Here is a 19865-nt window from a genome sequence, read left to right on the forward strand (position 1 = left end):
ATATTGTGACTAAACATAGTACCTAACATTTATTTATCTATTCAATTTATATCCCGCCCTTTATCCCAAAGGAGCCCAGGGTGGTGAATTTAAGACTTAACCAACATGTTCCAAATTCTCACATTTTGACTGTAACCAGCTTTGCAAATATTAATTTAGGAAATGGTCACCTGATTTATTTTCAACTTGTGTGGTTTTTGGCCCTCCACCCCAACTACCCTTGTAATACCCTTCCCACCCGAAATCTACAAGACAGATAGGAACTGAGACTTTAGCAGTGTACAGTGCAGAAATATAGAGGATCATTGTGTAGCTATTCTTTGGATCCAGACATTAGAATGAGAGTGACATGTATGCATATGCAGCCTTTGTGATTTCACCCTTTTTAACACAATAAGAAACTTCCCCTTCTAGTATAAAGAGTCCATATGTTATAGGTGCATGAATGTGATTCACATAAAATCAAACTATTAGTTATAGTTTACAGTTGTGATTCACTGTTTTCAGCTGATCATTTTGCAAAATGTGCAAAAGTTCCTGTAATAAACTTTGGATATGCCAAGAAATTACTTTCTTTTTTTAAAAAATCTTGCATTTAGGTCACAGTCTGACACAGCAAAAACTGCCTCTTCAGAAACAGACTGCAATGATAATGTGCCTTCCCATAAAACATCTGTACAGTCGCTAAACAAGCATGCAGTGAATGGTTTTTTTCAACAGCAAAGTGTCTATGACTCTCCCCCGCCGAGAGCTGCCTCCGTATCTGTGGATGGCAGCCTTTATAATTTGCCAAGGAGTTATTCGCATGATGTTTTACCGAAGCCATCTCCTTCTGGGACTGATGCAGATGGAGAGCAACATGTTTTCAGTGTTCCATCTGCAGCATCTTCTCTTGATGCACAACTGAAGGCTTTCTCCATTAGTTATGACATTCCTCCAACACCTGGAAGTACGTACCAGATTCCACGAACTTTCCCAGAAGGAACATTGGCTCAGAGTTCGAAGCTAGAGACTATTCCAGATGTCCCTCCACCTCGGCCACCAAAACCTCACCATCCTTCGGACCGCTCACCTGTGGAGGTGTGCAATATCTCCCGCACTTCCTCAGACACTGATAGCAGCTACTGCATCCCTACTGGCGGAATGCCCCCATCGCGCAGCAACACAATTTCCACCATGGATTTGAATATATTTCGTAAAGGTTAGTGTTCTTTCATCTGGCTATGCTTTAACACAAATGTTCCTTGAGGTGCTCCCAAAATTCAGCCTCTCTAAAAAAAGAGCAAGATCTGCCCTGGAAATCTTGGTTCTTGGGGGGAAACTACACATTACACTTCAGCTGTGAGAAATCACGCCTCAGTTCCCACAGACTGATTCTCAATATTCTCCTGAGAGAGGGAAATTTGCATTGAGGAGAGGGGAAGGAAAGGTGTATTTAACTTTTCTATTCCTAGTTGCTTTCTCCATGGCACTTCCCCAGCTGCTTATACACTTTGCAGTGTTCCAAACCTGGGTTTATCTTGAAAATACGGGCTTTGAAATCTGCAGGGATAAAAACAGCTGGAAGGAGGGATATTCTAGGCGAAAAGCTACTTGCAGGATTTAGCAGTCCTTTCTTTTCTCCATTGCAAATTACCTCTGAGATTGCTTTGCAGTGGTTGAGGCCTGTTGACTCAGGCTATGTTTTCCTTTGGCAGATAGTTAAGTGGACTCACAACTTCTCATTTTGGCTTCCAAGTTTTTGCTTGCTTGTATTCAGATCCCACCTTTTTTCTAAGGAGTTCAAGGTGGTGTGCATTGTTCTCTCCCTCCTCATTTAATCCCCACAACAACCCTGTGAAGTAAGTGAGGCTGAGAGGCAGTGACTAGCCCAAGGTCACGCCGTGAGTTTCATGGCTGAGTGAGAATTTGAACCCTAATTTCTCAGTTCCTAGTCCAACTTTCTAACCACAACACCACACTTACTTAATCTGGTTTACTTAATCTGGAGGGAGCGGGCAGCACTGTGGTCTAAACCATTGAGCCTCTCGGGCTTGCCAATCAGAAGATCGGCCATTCAAATCTGCGCAATGGGGTGAGCTCCCGTAACTTTGTCCCAGCTTCTGCCAACCTAGCAGTTCGAAAGCACACCAGTGCAAGTAGATAAATAGGTACTGCTACAGCGGTAAGGTAAATGGCGTTTCTGTGCTCTCTGGTTTCTGTCATGGTGTTCCGTTGCACCAGAAGCGGTTTAGTCATGCTAGTCACGTGACCCAGAAAGCTGCCTGTGGACAAGCGCTGACTCCCTTGGCCTGAAATGAGATGAGCACTACACCCCATGGTCATCTTTTACTGGACTTAATCATCCAGGTGTCCTTTCCCTTTCCCTTTCTTACTTAATCTGAATCATCAGAAATTCATTTTTATCTTTTTACAAAGATGATTTCCAGCCAGGGGAAACTTTTCATATAGGTAATTACTTCACCTTCCTTGTAAAGCAGTGAAGATCTTAAATATAGGGGATTGTTTGGGAGCTGAGAAGCAGGAACCTGTGAGCAGAAATCTCTTTGTGCAAGAATCAAGACAGTGCAACTCTGAATTCATGTTACAAATATACTGATGTATGATGTGCCTGTGTGGTGTAATGGTTCGAGTTTTGGACTTTGAGCTCTGAGACTAAGGTTCGAATCCCCACTCAGCCAATGAAGCTCACAGAGTGACCTTGGGCCAGTCACAGTCTCTCAGCCTAACCTACACCACAGGGTTGTTGTGAGGGTGAAATGGGAAGGAGGAGAACCATGTACAGCAGTGTTCGCCAACCTTGGGCCTCCAGCTGTTTTTGGACTACAATTCCCATCATCCTTGACCACTGGTCTTGCTAGCGAGGGATGATGGGAGTTGTAGTCCAAAAAACAGCTGGAGGCCCAAGGTTGGCGAACACTGATGTACAGCATCTTGAGATCCTTGGAAGGAACGGTGGTATGTAAATGCAACAAACAAATAAAAAATAAAAGATGTGCTACATGAACTGCTAAGATACACTCTATAAGAAATTCAAGATATATAGACTGTGATTATTGTTATAGCTCCCTGTTGTTGTTTTTTAAGGATCTGTTTCAAAAAAAAAATGGTGGACGTGATAGACCTCAAAAACTCTTGACCTACTTTGTACTTAACCTGAACAGATTTTTTAAAACAATATTTACTGAGTTTGCAGAAGTTAGTGGATGTTGACATTATGCTTTTTGGAGGTCTGGAATCAATCACAGGTACCTAATAAGATGGCCTCCACAATTTTAAAATAAACTTTCCCAACCTTATATAAACTGAAGTTGTCTAATGGCACACCCGAACTCATTATATATAGCTCTTACATTTTCCCTTCTTTTCTGCTTGCCTTGCATTTTTCTTTTCTTTATCCAGTTTAATAATCTACTCCAAATAGTTTACTGTGTGATCTGCAAAGTACCATGTGCAAGGATCGCACCTTATAAATAACACATATGGATGCCCTCAACCATTTCCCGGCTCTATAAAGGCACTTGAGAGCTTCGGCGATGGCCTGGCTTTCTGAAGCAATTAAGATTTTAATTAAAATTTACTTGGTGTGGTTTTTGTGTAAAATTCAAATTATGGATAAATATTCAGACAATACACAAGGCCAAACTGGGGGAGTGGTATGGGGCTAAGAATGCCAGGGGTGAAAAGTGAGTTTAAAGAATTAAGAAGGGGAACAAGGGGAAATCCAGAAGGCGGCACATAGAACAATTGTTAGCAATGTAAAGTGAGGTGGGTGGGAGGCAGGCAGAGTCACCTGTGAAGAAATGGGGCCAGGAGAGAGTAAGGGGAGGTTTCCATATGTTGTCCAATAAGACACACATGTATTAACCAATCACTAGTCAACATGGTTTTTCATAATGAAGATGTTCAGTTTTGTATCACTTTGGGCTGGGCTGTGCATTTCAGAATGGTTGTGTGTGAAATGTTGCCTATCCTGGTATTTCTATATTTATTTATTTATTTAAAAAAGCCTACTGTAATCTGCGGTGAATAGTGGTAAGAAATGTAGCAATACTACAACACTTATTTGCTTTCTATGGTTTTTTTTTTAATACATACTCTATTGTAAGATCTCCCTCTTTTTAAAGTTTCTCCTCACTTTCTTCTCCTTCATGTGGTCTGGGTGCTTTCGTTACTTCCAGATTTTAGGATTGGTAGTGGCTTGCATTCAGACTGCATAACCAGACATAGACAGCAGCAAAATAACATCCAATAAATTTCCCCCCTTGTGCTATTTGCAGCTAGTGGTGTGTGTTATGCCACCAGGTATAAAAAGGAGGGGGAAACAATGCTTTCTTTCTTCCCCTTTCTTTAGATATGGGTTCTCAAGATTGCTATTTTATTCCACGGACATTTCCGAATGACAGATCAAGCTCATTGGAAGGTTTTCATAACCACTTTGTAAGTATGTTTTGATTTTCAACATTAGCATAAGGCATATCTGCTTATGTATACTCTGATACGGATGGAGGCAGGGCTGTGAAATCCTTCTACACAGAATGCTTTGTTCTTAATATGATAAGTGGGCTAGCTCATAGTGTTGTGTGAGACAACAGGGGAGGCAATTGAGTCTTGGGAGGGAGGGGAGGTAAGTGATGGGGATAGCGGTTAAGAACATGGGAAGCTGCAAAGCTCACATCACACACACACACACACACACACACACACACACACACACACCACACCTGACTAAAAACATGTAGAGTGTGGCAGTCAGTTACAAGATAGAGACAAAATGTAGATCCTGGCTGGAGCTTGTACAATGCAAATGGGGCGAAGCGATTCCATAGAACCTGCAAAAGGGGGAAAAAAGACACACAAATGTTTTGAGACTGGTCAGGTGTTGTGCAATATATGTACGCTAAATTTCTGTTCACCTGTTCAGAATGTTGTTTAATTTCTTGCTGTTGGAATCATTTTTATTTCCCAGAAAAACAAAAGCCTATTGACTGTGGGAAGCGTTTCAAGTGAAGAATTGGATGAAAACTATGTCCCCATGAACCCAAACTCTCCCCCGCGGCAGCATTCTAGCAGTTTTACTGAACCTTTCCAGGAAATGACGAACTATGTGCCGATGACTCCTGGCACTTTTGACTTTTCCCTGTTTGGAATGCAAGTCCCTCCGCCAGCACACATGGGGTTTAGGTCGAGTCCCAAGACCCCTCCCAGGCGGCCTGTGCCTGTTGCTGAATGTGAACCACCACCAGTGGATAGGAACCTCAAGCCAGACAGGAAAGGTAAGGAAGGGGCATGCACTGCCAACCACTCTTGAGTGTTTCATGATCCTCGTTTTGTCCTTCCACCCACCCATCTTGTTCCACAGAATAAAATCCTGCTTGAAATTGAAGCAGCAATATTAACAGTTTACAGTTTCCTTTAAAACACACAGACCTCGACACTGAATATATTTACGGTTGTTTTGATTCATCACTAGATTGTACTGCTACTTCTCATCATACGTGGAAAAAACTGTGACTGGATCAGAACCTGCATTTTTATTTGTGTTTAGAATCCACTTAAACCAGGCTTCTTCAAACTCGGCCCTACAACTCCCATGATCCCTAGCTAGCAGGATGATGGGAATTGTAGTCTCAAAACATCTGGAAGGTTGAGGTTGAGGAAGCCTGACTTATACTTTTATTTTTATTTCTTGGTAAGGCTAGCAAAAGTGCACATTCAGATGATATGGATATATAATAGCTGCGGTTCTTACATTCCATACATAATACAGATGCTGCTGCTTTAAAAATAGCATTTACAAAAACCTTAGTACAGGCTTCCTGTAACTCGGCCCTCCAGATGTTTTGAGACTATAATTCCCATCATCCCTGACTACTGGTCCTGCTAGCTAGGGATCATGGGAGTTGTAGGCCAAAAACATCTGGAGGGCCGAGGTTGAGGAAGCCTGCCTTAGCAGGTAGGCATATGTAAAGTATTAGCAGTTTTGCATTCTTTTTTCATTCACGTAAAATCCACAATTCACAATTACAAACAACCTGGGGGCAGCTGACCGCCAGATTTTCTGTACTGTCTATTTAAATGTATGAGTTTCTATGCGCATATGCCTTTCTGAAGGGTCAAATACTTAGCTGTTTGCATTTGGCATCATGAATCTTCCTCTCCCAGTTAACAGCTATTTCCATAAATGAGGAAGAGCCCTCTGGAAGGCTGTACCAGAAGCTACCTAACCTAGCAGCACTGGCCAGTGTAATGTATTGTGAAATAATGGCTGCATTCACGCATCACACTACTTTAGCATAATGTGGACCAGAAGGAATGTGTTGTATGCAGCGTCTGGCTTGCACCCTCTCAACTTTCTCCATGTGGCTGGAAGCGGCAGTGCAGAGGCTTCTGCTTTTGCTTAATCACATCCAGACCAACAAACTGTGATGAACCTTAACTGTATGGCTAGTTTCTATTCACGCCATAATTGATTGAAATTGCGTTTTTATAACTAATCATATTTACTGGTAACAGCAACATTCAGCTAAGATGGCAAACTGTGATTAAAGTAAAAGCCTAAGCAGAAGCTTCTAAACACCAACTCCTGACCTGCATGTTGAGGGAAATGATTAAGGGAAGTATATGAACCCAAGGCTCACTGTGGCTCATTCACAGGGGAAATGGCCATACAGAGACAAGCAAGTTTTAATTAAAAAAAACTAAAAGGCACCAAATGTTTAAGCATATATGTGTCAGAAATAAATGTCATTTCAAGAATGTTTTTGACAGCACTGTGTCTATTGAATTATGCATTTGGGGCAATTATGCTTTCTGCCGCTTAAACCTCTCAAAGCTTGCATGTGTTGGTGATGGTATGTTGCAAGCAGCATTGCTAGCAAATTGGATTCCAGCTTGGGAAAATCCCTGTTACCTCTCAGCACTACTGGGTGGCATTCATCTAAAATCTATTAGTTAAATGGAACAAAAACAAAAACAAACCGTATTGAATTGGTTGGTAATAAAGAATGAAAAAGAACAGTGCTTGCAGTTAAAGGGATGGATGAGATCAAAGTTCTTAGAAAGATCTTGTTTGAAATGTGCATTTCCTTTCTTGCTCAGCATTGTTGCCGTCTATCCTGCTATCGGCCTTTTCTTTCAGTAGAGCTATATTGAGATGCTGCAATATTGATCATTGTTAAGCTGTAAGCCAATAGTAGAGAAAACTATTTGATGGCAAAATGCAGGTTAAAAAACACCATGCTTTGAACTTGGAATATAATCTAGAACTGAGAATGCGTTTGTTAGTACATATGGATGAAGGGAGCTCATCTAGACAGGCATTCTGTTCTCTTAGGGGCCAGTCAGATGCCTTTGGGGAAGTCCACAAGAAGGACATGAGCACAGTACCATTTCCCCATTCATGTTCCTCAGCAGCTGGTATTCAGAGGTATAGGGCCTCTGATGCTGGAGGTGGAAGAATGAGGTCTTCCCCCCACCCACCAAATTTGATACTTTTACATTTATAAATTGAACATATAGAGAAAAGACAGTTGTTGCATGCCGGCTTGGAAAAGATAATGGCAGTTCTATAACTTTATATATGAATATACATGCATATATGTCCCCGCCTTTATATAAGGCAAAACAGAAAATAAATTTCACTTTCAAGTTTGGTTCTTGGGTTTGTCCTGTGCTCCTGTCTTTGAAGCTGTGTTAAAACAAGGATGTAACATTTTATTTTATTTTATTTTTAGTTTATATACCTGTTTCTTTCAAGATAGTAACATAGCATTTCATATGCAGTGATACATGGTGAGCACTGCTAGGAAACTTTTAACTTGCTTAACTAATGACAGCTGTCTAGTATTCTGCCCTAGAGATATCTAGGTTGGATCTTTAAAGTGCCTCTTGCTTGGATATCAAGAGAAGCTTAATTAAGGAAGTTCGTGGAAGGAAAGCTCCTTTCTCATTCTCCTTCTTGCATCAACCTGCACCCCTGAAAGGCCTCTGTGGATGACTGGGAGTTATCCTCAGCAGTGGGAAATAGGTTGTGTGTGTGTGTGTGTGTGTGTGTGTGTGTGTGTGTGTGTGTGAGAGAGAGAGAGAGAGAGAGAGAGAGAGAGAGAACAGAACTTTCCTTCCATGACTTTCTTTATGTCAACTTACCTTAGGGTTCAATACTATAGGTTAACGCCTGACTAAATTTTAATTTACCCTGTTTATAAATAACCTTTCCCTGTGACTGGTAAACGGCATTGCTTTTTCTGTGTATTAAATAATCTAATAGTAGGTAACTAAGTTGAAAGTCTCTTTGATAAGGTTTTGTTTTATTTATTTAAAATTTATATTCAGTTCTGTAGCCCTCAAGATGACTGACAATTTTAGGTTACTGTAGTAGAGTAGACTAGAATAGATTGTAACCCACAAACTGTTTAAGCCAGATATACATGGATATTAACATGGTCCAGTATGACTAATGGACTGTTCCCCACTTGAATGACTTGTGACCTCAAGACAATATAAGGGATATAAAGAAGAGCTAACAAAGTCTTCTACTTTTTTAACTTTTATTTTATTTATGGTTGCATTTCAAATAATAATGATCTGCAAGGCTGTTAACAAGGAAATTAAAATGGCAATGCATATAATCAATCAACAATGAATGCATTAAAAGCTATGGTTTGATACAGTTCAGCACAATAAGATACAGTAAGTACACTAAGACAAGCACAAGTTTGTGAATGTGTCTTCACCAAAAGGAAGTCATGTCTATTGTTAACAGCTAAAATGGGATGTCCTCTGTAAACCAATGCTGCATCTTGGGGATTAGAAATTATGCCTGGATTTGGTTTTGTTTGGTTTTAAATTGCAGTAATCCACGCTTTTACAGATACCTATTTAAAGAAAACCGATTGGCACAGTTACTTTCTTGCTCCAAAACAAGTTTTATTCGTAATTAGCAAGGAGAAAACTTAACCAGAAACTGACGTTCAGATGACAAATAATGGCTTTGCTAATGGCAGGGCAGGACAGGAGGAAAAAAGGCCAGAGAGGAGCAAAGCGGCTGTGAACTCCTCTCCTCTCTAGGGGCCCATACATTTGCATGGTCCCAGAAGGCCATAGTTTGTCTTAGTGATGTGTGAGCCAGGCCAATGCAACAGAAACAGGTGTTCTGGTTTTTTTACAGCATATTAATGTTAAAAATTGGGGGGGGGGGGTCAGGAGTAGGAATAGGAGGCAGGTTTAGCTCCATACCATTGGTATATAGCAGAGTTCACTCACCCCAGAGTTCATCCCTCCCCCCAATCTTTAGTGGCAGACATCCACTCATTTGGGGCAAAATTAAATTCTTTGCACAGTTGCTCTGTTTCACCCTGACACTGGCAGTCATCCCACGGAGGCAGAATCAGTACCTGTGCACAGAACATGTGATATGCATTCACCAGGAGGTTTCCACCACCATCGGTTGAGCATGTGCACTGCACATCTAGTAGTAATGCATGTCTGATCATCACATACTGTTTTCATGCATTTTTCTACGTGGAATTTTGTTTCATAAAGTGATTCTAAGCTTAGCATGCTAAGGAGATGGCCTGTGGTGAAGAACATGAACATATGAGGTCCCATTGGCTGCTGCAGCCGGGGAACAGCTTCATTTGTATTTGAAGACTGATTTTGCTGGAAAGTCTTTTCCAATATAATGATCTTTATAATGATCTAATCATCTTTCTCCTACAAGACAGTGGAGACATCCACTTGGTGGTAGTCCAGCACATGATGGTAGTCCAGATCTATAGGCCTTGCAAAAAGCCTACAATATAGAAATCTGACATAATCCAAGGGGAAGGAAGTCCATAGCCATGGGGCCACCACAGAGAAGGGCATCTCCCTTGAGGCCACCCATCTTACCAACCTAGGAGACAGACATGCCAGGGTAAGCCTCAAAAGCAGTTCTTAAAGTGTGAGCAGGATAACATTGGTACAGGCAGTCCAATAAGCAACATGGGCTCAAATCATTGCGGGTTTTCAGGGTCAAAAAACTAAACTGATCCCAGAAATGCATCAGTATCCAGTGCAGCACAGTATTGTAGCCAATAGGGTTAATCCGAAGTGTGATTATTGCTCTTTGAAAACTTTCCCCACTACCCCAAAATCTGCTTTATGGCATAAAGAGCAGTATTTAAGGCAACACAGAGAAGATACTTTCCTACAGGAATTAGCATGAACTTGGCCATTACAGATTGTGACCCACAATAACCCTTCACATACATTTTGGATGTGCATTTTTGGCCAGTTCTGGACCAGCTGAAGTTTCTGAACCATCTTTGAAGGCGGTGCCATGTAGAGTGCATTGCAGCAGTCTGGATGTGACCAGAGCGTGGACTGCTGCTGTAAGGTCAGCTCCTCCAGATAGAGGTGCACTTGGCATACCAGCAGAAGGTGGTGAAAAGTGGTCCTGGTCACCGATGCCCCCTGCACTTCCTCAGTCAGCTCCAAATCTAGGAGCACTCTCAAACTGTGTGCATGGCCTTTCAGGGGTTATGCCAACATCACCTGTGAACCTCCTTCCTGTAATTAAGGAGACCCATCAGTTGATGGCATTCTACCATCTCTTCTTACATTGTCTCTTTCATGCATGTTTCCATCATGCATTCTGAATGTCGTGCTTATGCACTAGCATGTGCTTTTGCCACACTGCAGGACTCTTTCCACCAGCTGCTTGCTTTCGCTTCTAAGCATCACCTTTCTGCAAGGGGCTTGGCAATTTGTTTATAGGGTTCCATTTTTTCCAGTTATTATTTTTTTTTAATAAAAAACTATATTAAGAGAGACTCTTCTTTTTACCAATTAGGTCAGAGCCCTAAAATTTTAAGACCTAAGCCACATGGTTTAGAGCGAACAGATTCCCAAACCATAGGTGAATTTACTACAAGAAGAAAGGGTATGTACTTCAGCACTGCATGGTATCTGGGGCTGTGTATGAAAATGTTTTCTAAAAGGGAAACTCATAAAAACATGGTCATCGCTACTCTTATCTCAATTTATTGGTCCGCTTATTTGTTAGCCGCAATAGTTCCTGCTTAAGAAATTGCATTCTTAGCACACAGAAAATAGAATATGCTGTACATAAAAGCATCTTTCCTTCAGTCAGCAATTAGCCCTGCCTGCTTAATGATTGTATAACTGTTTGTTTTCAAATATATTTCCAGCCTGCAGGTTATTTTAACTAACGTTTTCTAATGTGAAATGCTTGAAGGTGCAGATAATGTGACTATTGGGATGCAGCTATTGGGATCTTTATAGGACTACTTTAGTATTACAATACTTTTTTTAAAAAAACAACAACCCCGAACTATATACAATGAGCACTGAAAATGTGAGATAGGCTAGTGTTTACTGCATTGCCCCATTGGAGAGGGAGGTTTTAAATAATGCTACAAAAGTAGTGTTTTATAATGGCCAAATCACCATTTAGCACATACCTTAGCTGTGGATCTCACTGTCATTTGAATGAAGCAGTTTTTCCGCTCCTAGTATGTATCTACTACTATAGGTCTTCAGCTGTCAACTGTCGCTGCCATCAATCAGCGGACAAGTTGCTACTCATATTGCTTTCAAAAAATATTGGTGCCTTTGGAGACTTTGCAGCTGTGTGGAGCTCCATTTGAGATAGGCAATGTTCTTACAGCCCCAGAATCTGGAATATGTGACAAAGAACAGTCCCTTTAGGTATATGCAGAATGTAGACCATTACTTACGATGTATATGTCATAGCACTTACATTTCCATGGACTTACTCCTACGTATGTTTGTGTAGGCACAATTATTTAAAATTCCTGTGAAGTTCATTGATGTCAAAATATGAAGTATACATTTGCATGTTTATACTGTCAAATGATTCAGAGGACTTGTTAAAAGTGCTTCACAGTAATGATGTTCCCCATCACCACACAAACACTTTAGAATCTGTCTGAGGGTTTAAAACGCTTTTAAATATCATCTGCTACTTCAGACTGCTCTGAAAACCAAGTGCCTTGAAAGCTTGTGAATGGTGCAGTCCCCTACTCTGTTTGGGCATTTGCAAAACAGACCCCTGTTATCTAGTCTCATAAATACTGAAAAGTGCTTAAGGCTGTACTGCTACATAAACATACAGTGGTACCTCTGGTTGCAAACGGGATCCGTTCCGGAGTCCCGTTTGCAACATGAAAAGAGCTCAACCCGCAGCAGCGCGTCTGCGCACGCGCGGGTTGCAATTCGGCGCTTCTGCACATTCACGTGATGTCATTTTGCGCTTCTGTGCATGCACGAGCGGTGAAACCCAGAAGTAACCCTTTCCGGTACTTCTGGGTCGCCGCAGGATGTAACCTGAAAGAACGTAACATGAAGCAAACGTAACATAAGGTATGACTGTACTTACGAATAAGTCCCATTGAAGTCAGTGGTTCTTACTTATAATACAGTTGTACCTTGGAAGTTGAACAGAATTCGTTTCAGAAGTCCGTTTGACTTCCAAGACATTCAGAAACCAAAGCGTGGCTTCTTATTGACTGCAGGAAGTTCCTGCAGCTAATCAGAAGCCGCAGAAGCCCCATTGGATGTTTGGCTTCCAAAAATAGTTCGCAAACTGGAACAGTCACTTCCGGGTTTGCAGCATTCGTGAGCCAAACGTTCGAAAACTAAGCTGTTCAAAAACCAAGGTACGACTGTAATAATAATAATTTTATTATTTATACCCCAGCCACTCTGGGTGGCTTACAACATACCTAAAAATATAATAAAAACATCAGTCCTTTAAAACTTCTCTAAACAGGACAGTGTACTTATGAGTATATACTTATTAGGTCTGTCAGAAACACCATATGCAGATAATTTACTGTATGTGACTGACCTAAGTGCTTAAAACTGTTCTTTAATCCTAAATAAAGTAGCCTGCAGGCACACTGCAATGAGTCCTAGAAAGGTGGGATCAATTTCTGGGGGGGTGGGGTTATTGCAGGATAAGGCTGGGGGTATAGGGTGATGTGCAACTAACATGCTCAGAGTACACACTGAAATAGATTTCAATGGGGCTTCTCTGAGAATGACAAACATTGAATATTACCCATAGTATTCATTTTGTAAAATAGCAGTTATGCAATTTTAATATGGACTGTTTTCAATTGCTAAGAAGCATTGCCCCATTCCCCAAACTAGCAGAGCCTTAAGATAACTACATAATCCTGCTACATTAAGATATAACTCTGTTTGGTTATACACTCCAGTGACCCCACCCTTGAAGATCTCAGGCCAGGAAACGGTGTGTAAATTTGTAAAGTAAATAAATATGCAGAAAGGCAGTGTTTGCATTGACATTTCATTTTAAACTATGGCTTAGCCCTATATACATGAGCAGGAAGGATCTGCTATAAATCTCAGGCTTGTCCATTCCCCATCTCTTTCTCTTCCTGCATGCTTGGGTGAAGGACTTTGGCAGCATTTAGAATCCTGGCTTGTTGTACCTTATGAAACAGAGATCATGGTTTGAAACAACTTCTAGTGTGTTTCAAAACAAGATGTTTTGAAGTTGGGTTGTTTTGAAATTGACAAAAGTTTTAAATGGTTTAAAATAAGCCATTAAATAAAAAAGAGTTTATTTTAAACCATGATCTCTGGATCATAAGTCTGGATTCATGGAAAGTAAAACTAAATTCTACTGAACTTCTGCTACACAAGAGTGGAAGGGGGAGCATTCAAGTCTCAAAGCTACTTCTTCCTATTAATGCGCATTAATGAAACCTATTAAATTTTGCATGTGTAAGAGAAGACAAACGGACCTGAAGAGCTTACATTGGTGCAAAGAAAAGCCCTTTTCTTCCTAGTTTCTGTAGCAAAGCAGTGTGTGTACAAAACAGCAACCATGCTGTTTATGTGAGAGTTTGACTCAGTTTAGATTGTTAATGACTCACTGTGGTCACAATAGCCTAAAAAGGTGAAATTTGGAGGCACTTCATAGAGTAGATTCGTACATTAACGTTTCTAAATGTAGTAATTGTTAGCAGTTACATCATTCAATTAGCAGTATCCATTAGTTAGTGTTTGATAGTAAACTGAAAGTATATATATAAAACTCAAGTATTTGAAGAAGCTCTCTAATTTTAACACATTCCTATTCCGAATTATTTCCTCACCGACCTTAAAATAATGGGAATTGCAATAATATTGTAAGAATTCCTTTTGAGGAACTGTAGTTCTTTCCTAGTACATTATTTTAAAAACTTGTTTGCTTCTTTATATAGTAAAACCAGCACCACTAGAAATAAAACCTCTCCCTGAATGGGAAGAATTGCCAGCTCCAGTTAGATCTCCGATCACCAGAAGTTTTACACGAGAGTAAGTCTTCTCACCCTTTTAAGAAATTAAATATTTGCTTTTGTGGATGTGTGTGTATTGTACAAGTAAACCTTTGGTGTGAAAAGAAGCATTTCACCCCAGTTCTATATATGCTTACTTATAAACAAGTCTCACAGTGTTGAGATTGTGTGTTTTGGGTTGGTGTGTTTTTGCAGTGTAAGATTACACATGTTCATGCAGCATATACCCTAGTGCAGCAATGGAGAACCAGTTTTCATACCAAGGCCCCCATTTTCTTGGTGTCTTGGCATCCTGTCTCACAACCTAAGACACACAAATATATGTCACATTGTCAACAATGGGATTTTTTAATTACATTTCGATACTGCTGTAATGATTATCATCTCTCAATCTGTTCCTCTGTTTGGTTATTACTGAGGTTTTTATTGTATTTTATGTAAGCTTCATTGAACTTTTATTTCTTTTTTAAAAAGGTGTGGTGGGGAAGTATAAATATTATTTAAACAAATATAATAATACAGCTACAAAGCATACATAAGATGGTTCCAGTTTTACTTTTTAAAACCAATGTCTCTTTATTTTAGTTCCTCCAGGTTTCCTTTGTCTCCCCGACCAGATTCAGTCCATAGCACAACTTCCAGCAGTGATTCACATGACAGTGAAGAGAATTATGTACCCATGAATCCAAATCAGTCCAGTGATGACCCAGTATGTAGTTTTCATTTTAAGTACTCTCTTTACTGTGCAGCTCTTTCTAAAAGGATGTCACAGACCTCATCTGCACTATACATTTGAAGTGGTATCATACCACTCATCACAAATTATTTTTTGGGGGGGGGGGGGAGGAGGCACTATAGTACATGCTCTGATAACTTCCAGATTGGATTATTCTAATGCACTCTACATTGGGCCGCCCTTGAAGATGACTCAGAAACTTCAATTGGTCCAAAATGAAGTGGCCAGATTACTGGCTTGGGTTCTTCTCAGATTTCATATATCCCATGTTTTAAAACAACAGGTTTGTTTGCTGGTTCATTTCTGGGTCTAATACAAGGTGCTCATGTTAGTGTTTAAAGCCCTAAATGATGCAGGGCCCAAATGCCTGAAAGACCCTCTCCTCCCCTACATGCCATCTTGGGAGGTAAGATCGGCAGAGGGTGTCCTCTTGGTTGTTCCACTGCCCTCAGAAGCTCAGGGTAGGGGGTGGCCCAGGAGAGGACATTCTCTGTGGCAGCCCCTAAGTTGTGGAACTCCCTTTCCACAGAAGTGCGTCTGGCACCTTCCTTATATAGCTTTTGGCGAATGCTGAAGATGCACCTCTTTACCCTGACATTTGACGCCTGAGCTAGCTAACTAGATAGAAGAGATAGATAGATAGATAGATAGATAGATAGATAGATAGATAGATAGATAGATAGATGATAGATAGATAGATAGATAGATAGATAGATAGATAGATAGATAGATATAGATAGAGTGGTACCTCGGGTTACATACGCTTCAGGTTACAGGTGCTTCAGGTTACAGACTCCACTAACCCAGAAATATTACCTCAGGTTAAGAACTTTGCTTTAGAATGAGAACAGAAATCGTGCAGCGGCGGCGCAGTGGCAGCAGCAGGAAGCCCCATTAGCTAAAGTGGTGCTTCAGGTTAAGAACCGTTTCAGGTTAAGAACAGGATCTCCGGAATGAATTAAGTACTTAACCCGAGGTACCACTGGAGAGAGAGAGAGAGAGAGAGAGAGAGAGAGAGAGAGAGAGATATGGACCCACCTTAGTTCTGTAATTACTAGTTGTTTTAAACGGTTTTAAATATTGTGTAATATTACATTAATATAATATTGTGTAATATTACATTAATATTAGTGTTGCATTTTAATTGTTGTAACCTGCCCTGGGACCTTAGGAGCACGAGTAATAAATTGTAGTTATAGTAATAACTCTCTACACCCTTGGCAAACTACAGTTCCCATAACTTTTCGAGATGAATCCATGACCTTCTGAGGTATGATACTGCTGTAAAATATATAGCACAGATAGAGCTTTGTTAGTATGGGACACAGGTAGTTAAACAGTTCAAGAATGACATTTTTGTTACCTCATTTTCAGATTTGCTTATATTCAGGGCTATGTTACAAGGCATGTTGCAAAATGTGGTGTGTCTAGTCAGTTTCTCATATGCTGTGGAGTGAGCACTACATTCCATTAAAGTTGTCACCATTGCTGACTTAAACATTTTAATTATAATTTCAGGTTCTGTTTGGGAGCAACAGTCTCGATGGGGGAAGCAGTCCTATGGTAAAACCTAAAGATAAGCAAGTGGAATATTTAGATCTGGATTTAGATTCTGGAAAATCTACCCCACCTCGCAAGGTAAACAAAATTGAGTGGTTTATTAGTGACAATATAGGTGCCTTTCTGGGGTTAACAAGACATGTTGCTAGAGGTTCACTGGCATACTGGCAGAAATGTTTCACCAGTATAGATTTTGTTCCAGCATTGTCAGACTGTCAGAACAGGGGGAAATGAGGCACATGGAGTATGGTTGTGCATACACCACATAACACAGCCTTCAGAACTGGCAGACTACAACGAATCAGTGAAACGGGCTACTATAGTTCATTACCTCCCATTATAGCTAGTGGGAGTGAAAAACTCCTCAGCTGGGCAATGAATCTGGCAGTCATTGTGTCAGGGAATTTTCTTTCTCCATCAAGATACAGGTAAATTTTTCTTTATTAAATTGTACAGGACAACTACTTATTTTTAGGAGAAAATGCTGTATTTAATATTTGCTTTTTCATTCCTTATTACCACATCACAATTAATACAGCTTTAAGAACTAAATGACTTTTATCATCAGCCTCACTAATTAAAATTGGTTTCTGCCTATTAATACTAAACCAGCTTCATCTATCAGTTAAAACTTGCCACCAGTAATCTAGCACAGGGTTTCCCAAATTTAGGTCTCAAGCTGTTTTTGGACTACCATTCCTATCATCCCTGACCACTGGTCCTGCTAGCTAGGGGTGGTGGGAGTTGTAGTCCAGAAACAGCTGGAGACTCAGTTTTGGGAAACCCTGTGAAAAACCATGGAATCTTTAATGTCACCTGCCATTATATTGCTACACTTAGGCTTTTCTTGCACCCAGTTTTCTACATACTGTACCATGTTTTGAGGATAGGTGAGATGTATAGGTGTTGTTTTAATAAAAATGGTACAGTGCAAATAATTCTATTCACTGATACATTTGTCTTACATTTTGGGGGGACCCGAGTTTCAATGAGTTGCCCATTGGACACTCTCACTTGAAAAAGTGGGGGAAGGAAATGTGTGCAGATTCTTCCTTAACCCTGCAGCCCCCTGAAAAGCTGTTCTCAACAGCTGGGGGTCTTCCTGGAACAGTGTAGTTGATGGTTTGAGGATTTGCCAGGGCAGGGGGGTGGATTGACCAAAACTGCCCCCTCCTTCCCTTGCTGGGAGACCCTGCTGAATCTTAGTCCCTTCTGCAAAGAAGTCTTCTCTTTTCATGAAAAGGATGCTCTGAAGCCAACCCGTAGACTTGTATTAGCTTATCTTGTTCTTACCCTTTTCTTCATTTTGTCTCCAGAAAAAGAGCAGCGGTTCAGGCAGCAGTGTGGCGGATGAAAGAGTGGATTATGTTGTAGTTGACCAGCAGAAAACACTAGCGCTGAAGAGTACGCGAGAAGCTTGGACAGATGGGAGGCAATCCACAGAATCTGAAACGCTAACTAAAATTGTAAAATGAAAAAAAAAGAGAATCCTCTTGTCATCCTCCTCAAATTTATAAAAAGAGCTGCAGTTATGCCATTAACTGATGGAAGAGTACTGGACAATTCTTGAATGATCCCCCCACCCCCCAGTTATATGAAAATCAAGGTGATACCATGAGATAAAACAGTAACCTGTGGCATCTGGGTAGATCATACAATGTAAAATAATGTGTAAAATAATATTGCTTAGGTCCCAGAGAAGTTTTGGCCTGAAGTTAACACATTTGTAGTATTACAATGTCTTATGCACTTTCCCCCCCGTTAAAATGTTCGTTCAGCTTTCCCCGGCTAATGTACTTCTAACACCCTTTTCTCCCAACACTACTATATTTTATAGCATTCTAGAAAGTAAGCTACTTATGATATAGAAATCAAGGTCTGAAGTGCGTTTTAACAGCTCAAAAATGAATTAATAAGAAATAGTTTCACAATTTTAATCTACTTGAAATGTCAAGAGATGATTTGTTAAATACCTATGTTTTATATTTAATACATGCGAAGAATATTTGGAAGGCTACAGGTTACCTTCCTAACAGACATGGCTGTGACTTAATAATAGTCATTATTGGTTTTAGGATCTACCCTTCTGTCTTATGCAATATCACACCAATACTGGAGCTCCTATTGTAGTTTCATTTGTGACAGTGTTCATATTCAGTGAGCAAAGATTCTGCAGGGAGGGATCTTTTGTACTGAAGAATTAAACTTCGCATAGTCCTGCAAATCACTGATGGGGTGCAGCAATGAGTAACCTTACACTTCATTTGCAAACCATTACTTTTACATTATTTACAGAAGGTAGGATCTCTTGAGATCAGGTACGTACATAGCACTGTGGTGCTAACACACTTATCAGGTTTAAACAACGAGTTTTAAGTTTTCTACTTCTACCAAGCCTTAATATTGGTTTTCAGTATGAAAATTAAAGAGACAGTTTGACATTCACTGTTTGTAGTACTAGACAATACTGTGATTTTTTTTTTTAAAGTAGAATTCAGATGGAAATACTATGAGCGTTATTCACCATATTCACTGTAGACCTGTTGAAATCAATGGACTTAATGTCCAGTGAGCTCAGTGGTTCAACTCTGACTTGGTAGGATGTAATCCTAGGTCTTGACACCATAGTGCTCTTTTAATGATCCTTATTATGCCTAGTTTCCTGCTTGGCCTTATATTTAAATTCCTATGCAATTGATATCTCTTAACATTTTGTGTTGTTGTTTTTAAAGAAAGGTGGTATGTTGAAGTGATCTCATTCCCTCTCTCCTTTTTTTATAAAGTTCTTTCCCCAGGTACAGAGTCCATATTGAGTACTTTGTTCTATTAATTCTCTACCCCTCCTTCAAATAGCAGCCTCCCCTAAATTAGAAACCAGATTTAGTTGCAAGGAAGAAAATGTACACCTTAATCAATCCATTAATCTTGTTATAATGGTAAATTACTAATTCATTCTCACACAGATGCATTAAAGAAAATTCTTCTCCATACCTCGAGTTACAAATGAACATAGAAATACATTAGTATTGTTTTAATGAATGCTGGCCTTAATACTGTGCCTAATTTCCTGTTGTCACCCCCTCAATAGTATGTAAATTGTCTTTATTCCTAACATGGTTTCTTTTTAAATTAGAAATATTTTGATGTTTTCAATTTATTTTTTTTGTAAAATAAAAACTAAACATGTTTCATTCTGAGATGAATTTTAAATAAATTCAAGTTGTTCTGGTTAA

General features: G+C 40.0%; 1 protein-coding gene across 2 annotated transcripts in view; it reads left to right on the forward strand.

Moving 5' to 3' along the window:
- The window catches only part of GAB1 (GRB2 associated binding protein 1), a 79851-nt gene extending 59986 nt beyond the window's left edge, over positions 1 to 19865 (forward strand). The window contains exons 4-11 of one of the 2 annotated variants that reach the window (XM_082237640.1): positions 600 to 1201; positions 4355 to 4440; positions 4970 to 5276; positions 10835 to 10924; positions 14262 to 14355; positions 14922 to 15045; positions 16591 to 16710; positions 17949 to 19865. In XM_082237640.1, the coding sequence (XP_082093766.1) occupies positions 600 to 1201; positions 4355 to 4440; positions 4970 to 5276; positions 10835 to 10924; positions 14262 to 14355; positions 14922 to 15045; positions 16591 to 16710; positions 17949 to 18107 (1582 nt within the window). In that variant the 3' untranslated portion in view covers positions 18108 to 19865. The remainder of the gene's footprint in view (positions 1 to 599; positions 1202 to 4354; positions 4441 to 4969; positions 5277 to 10834; positions 10925 to 14261; positions 14356 to 14921; positions 15046 to 16590; positions 16711 to 17948) is intronic. The other variant, XM_082237641.1, reaches the window with a different exon arrangement.

Source organism: Podarcis vaucheri, assembly GCF_965113315.1.
Source record: "Podarcis vaucheri genome assembly, chromosome: 9".
NCBI classification, from domain to species: Eukaryota; Metazoa; Chordata; class Lepidosauria; order Squamata; family Lacertidae; genus Podarcis; species Podarcis vaucheri.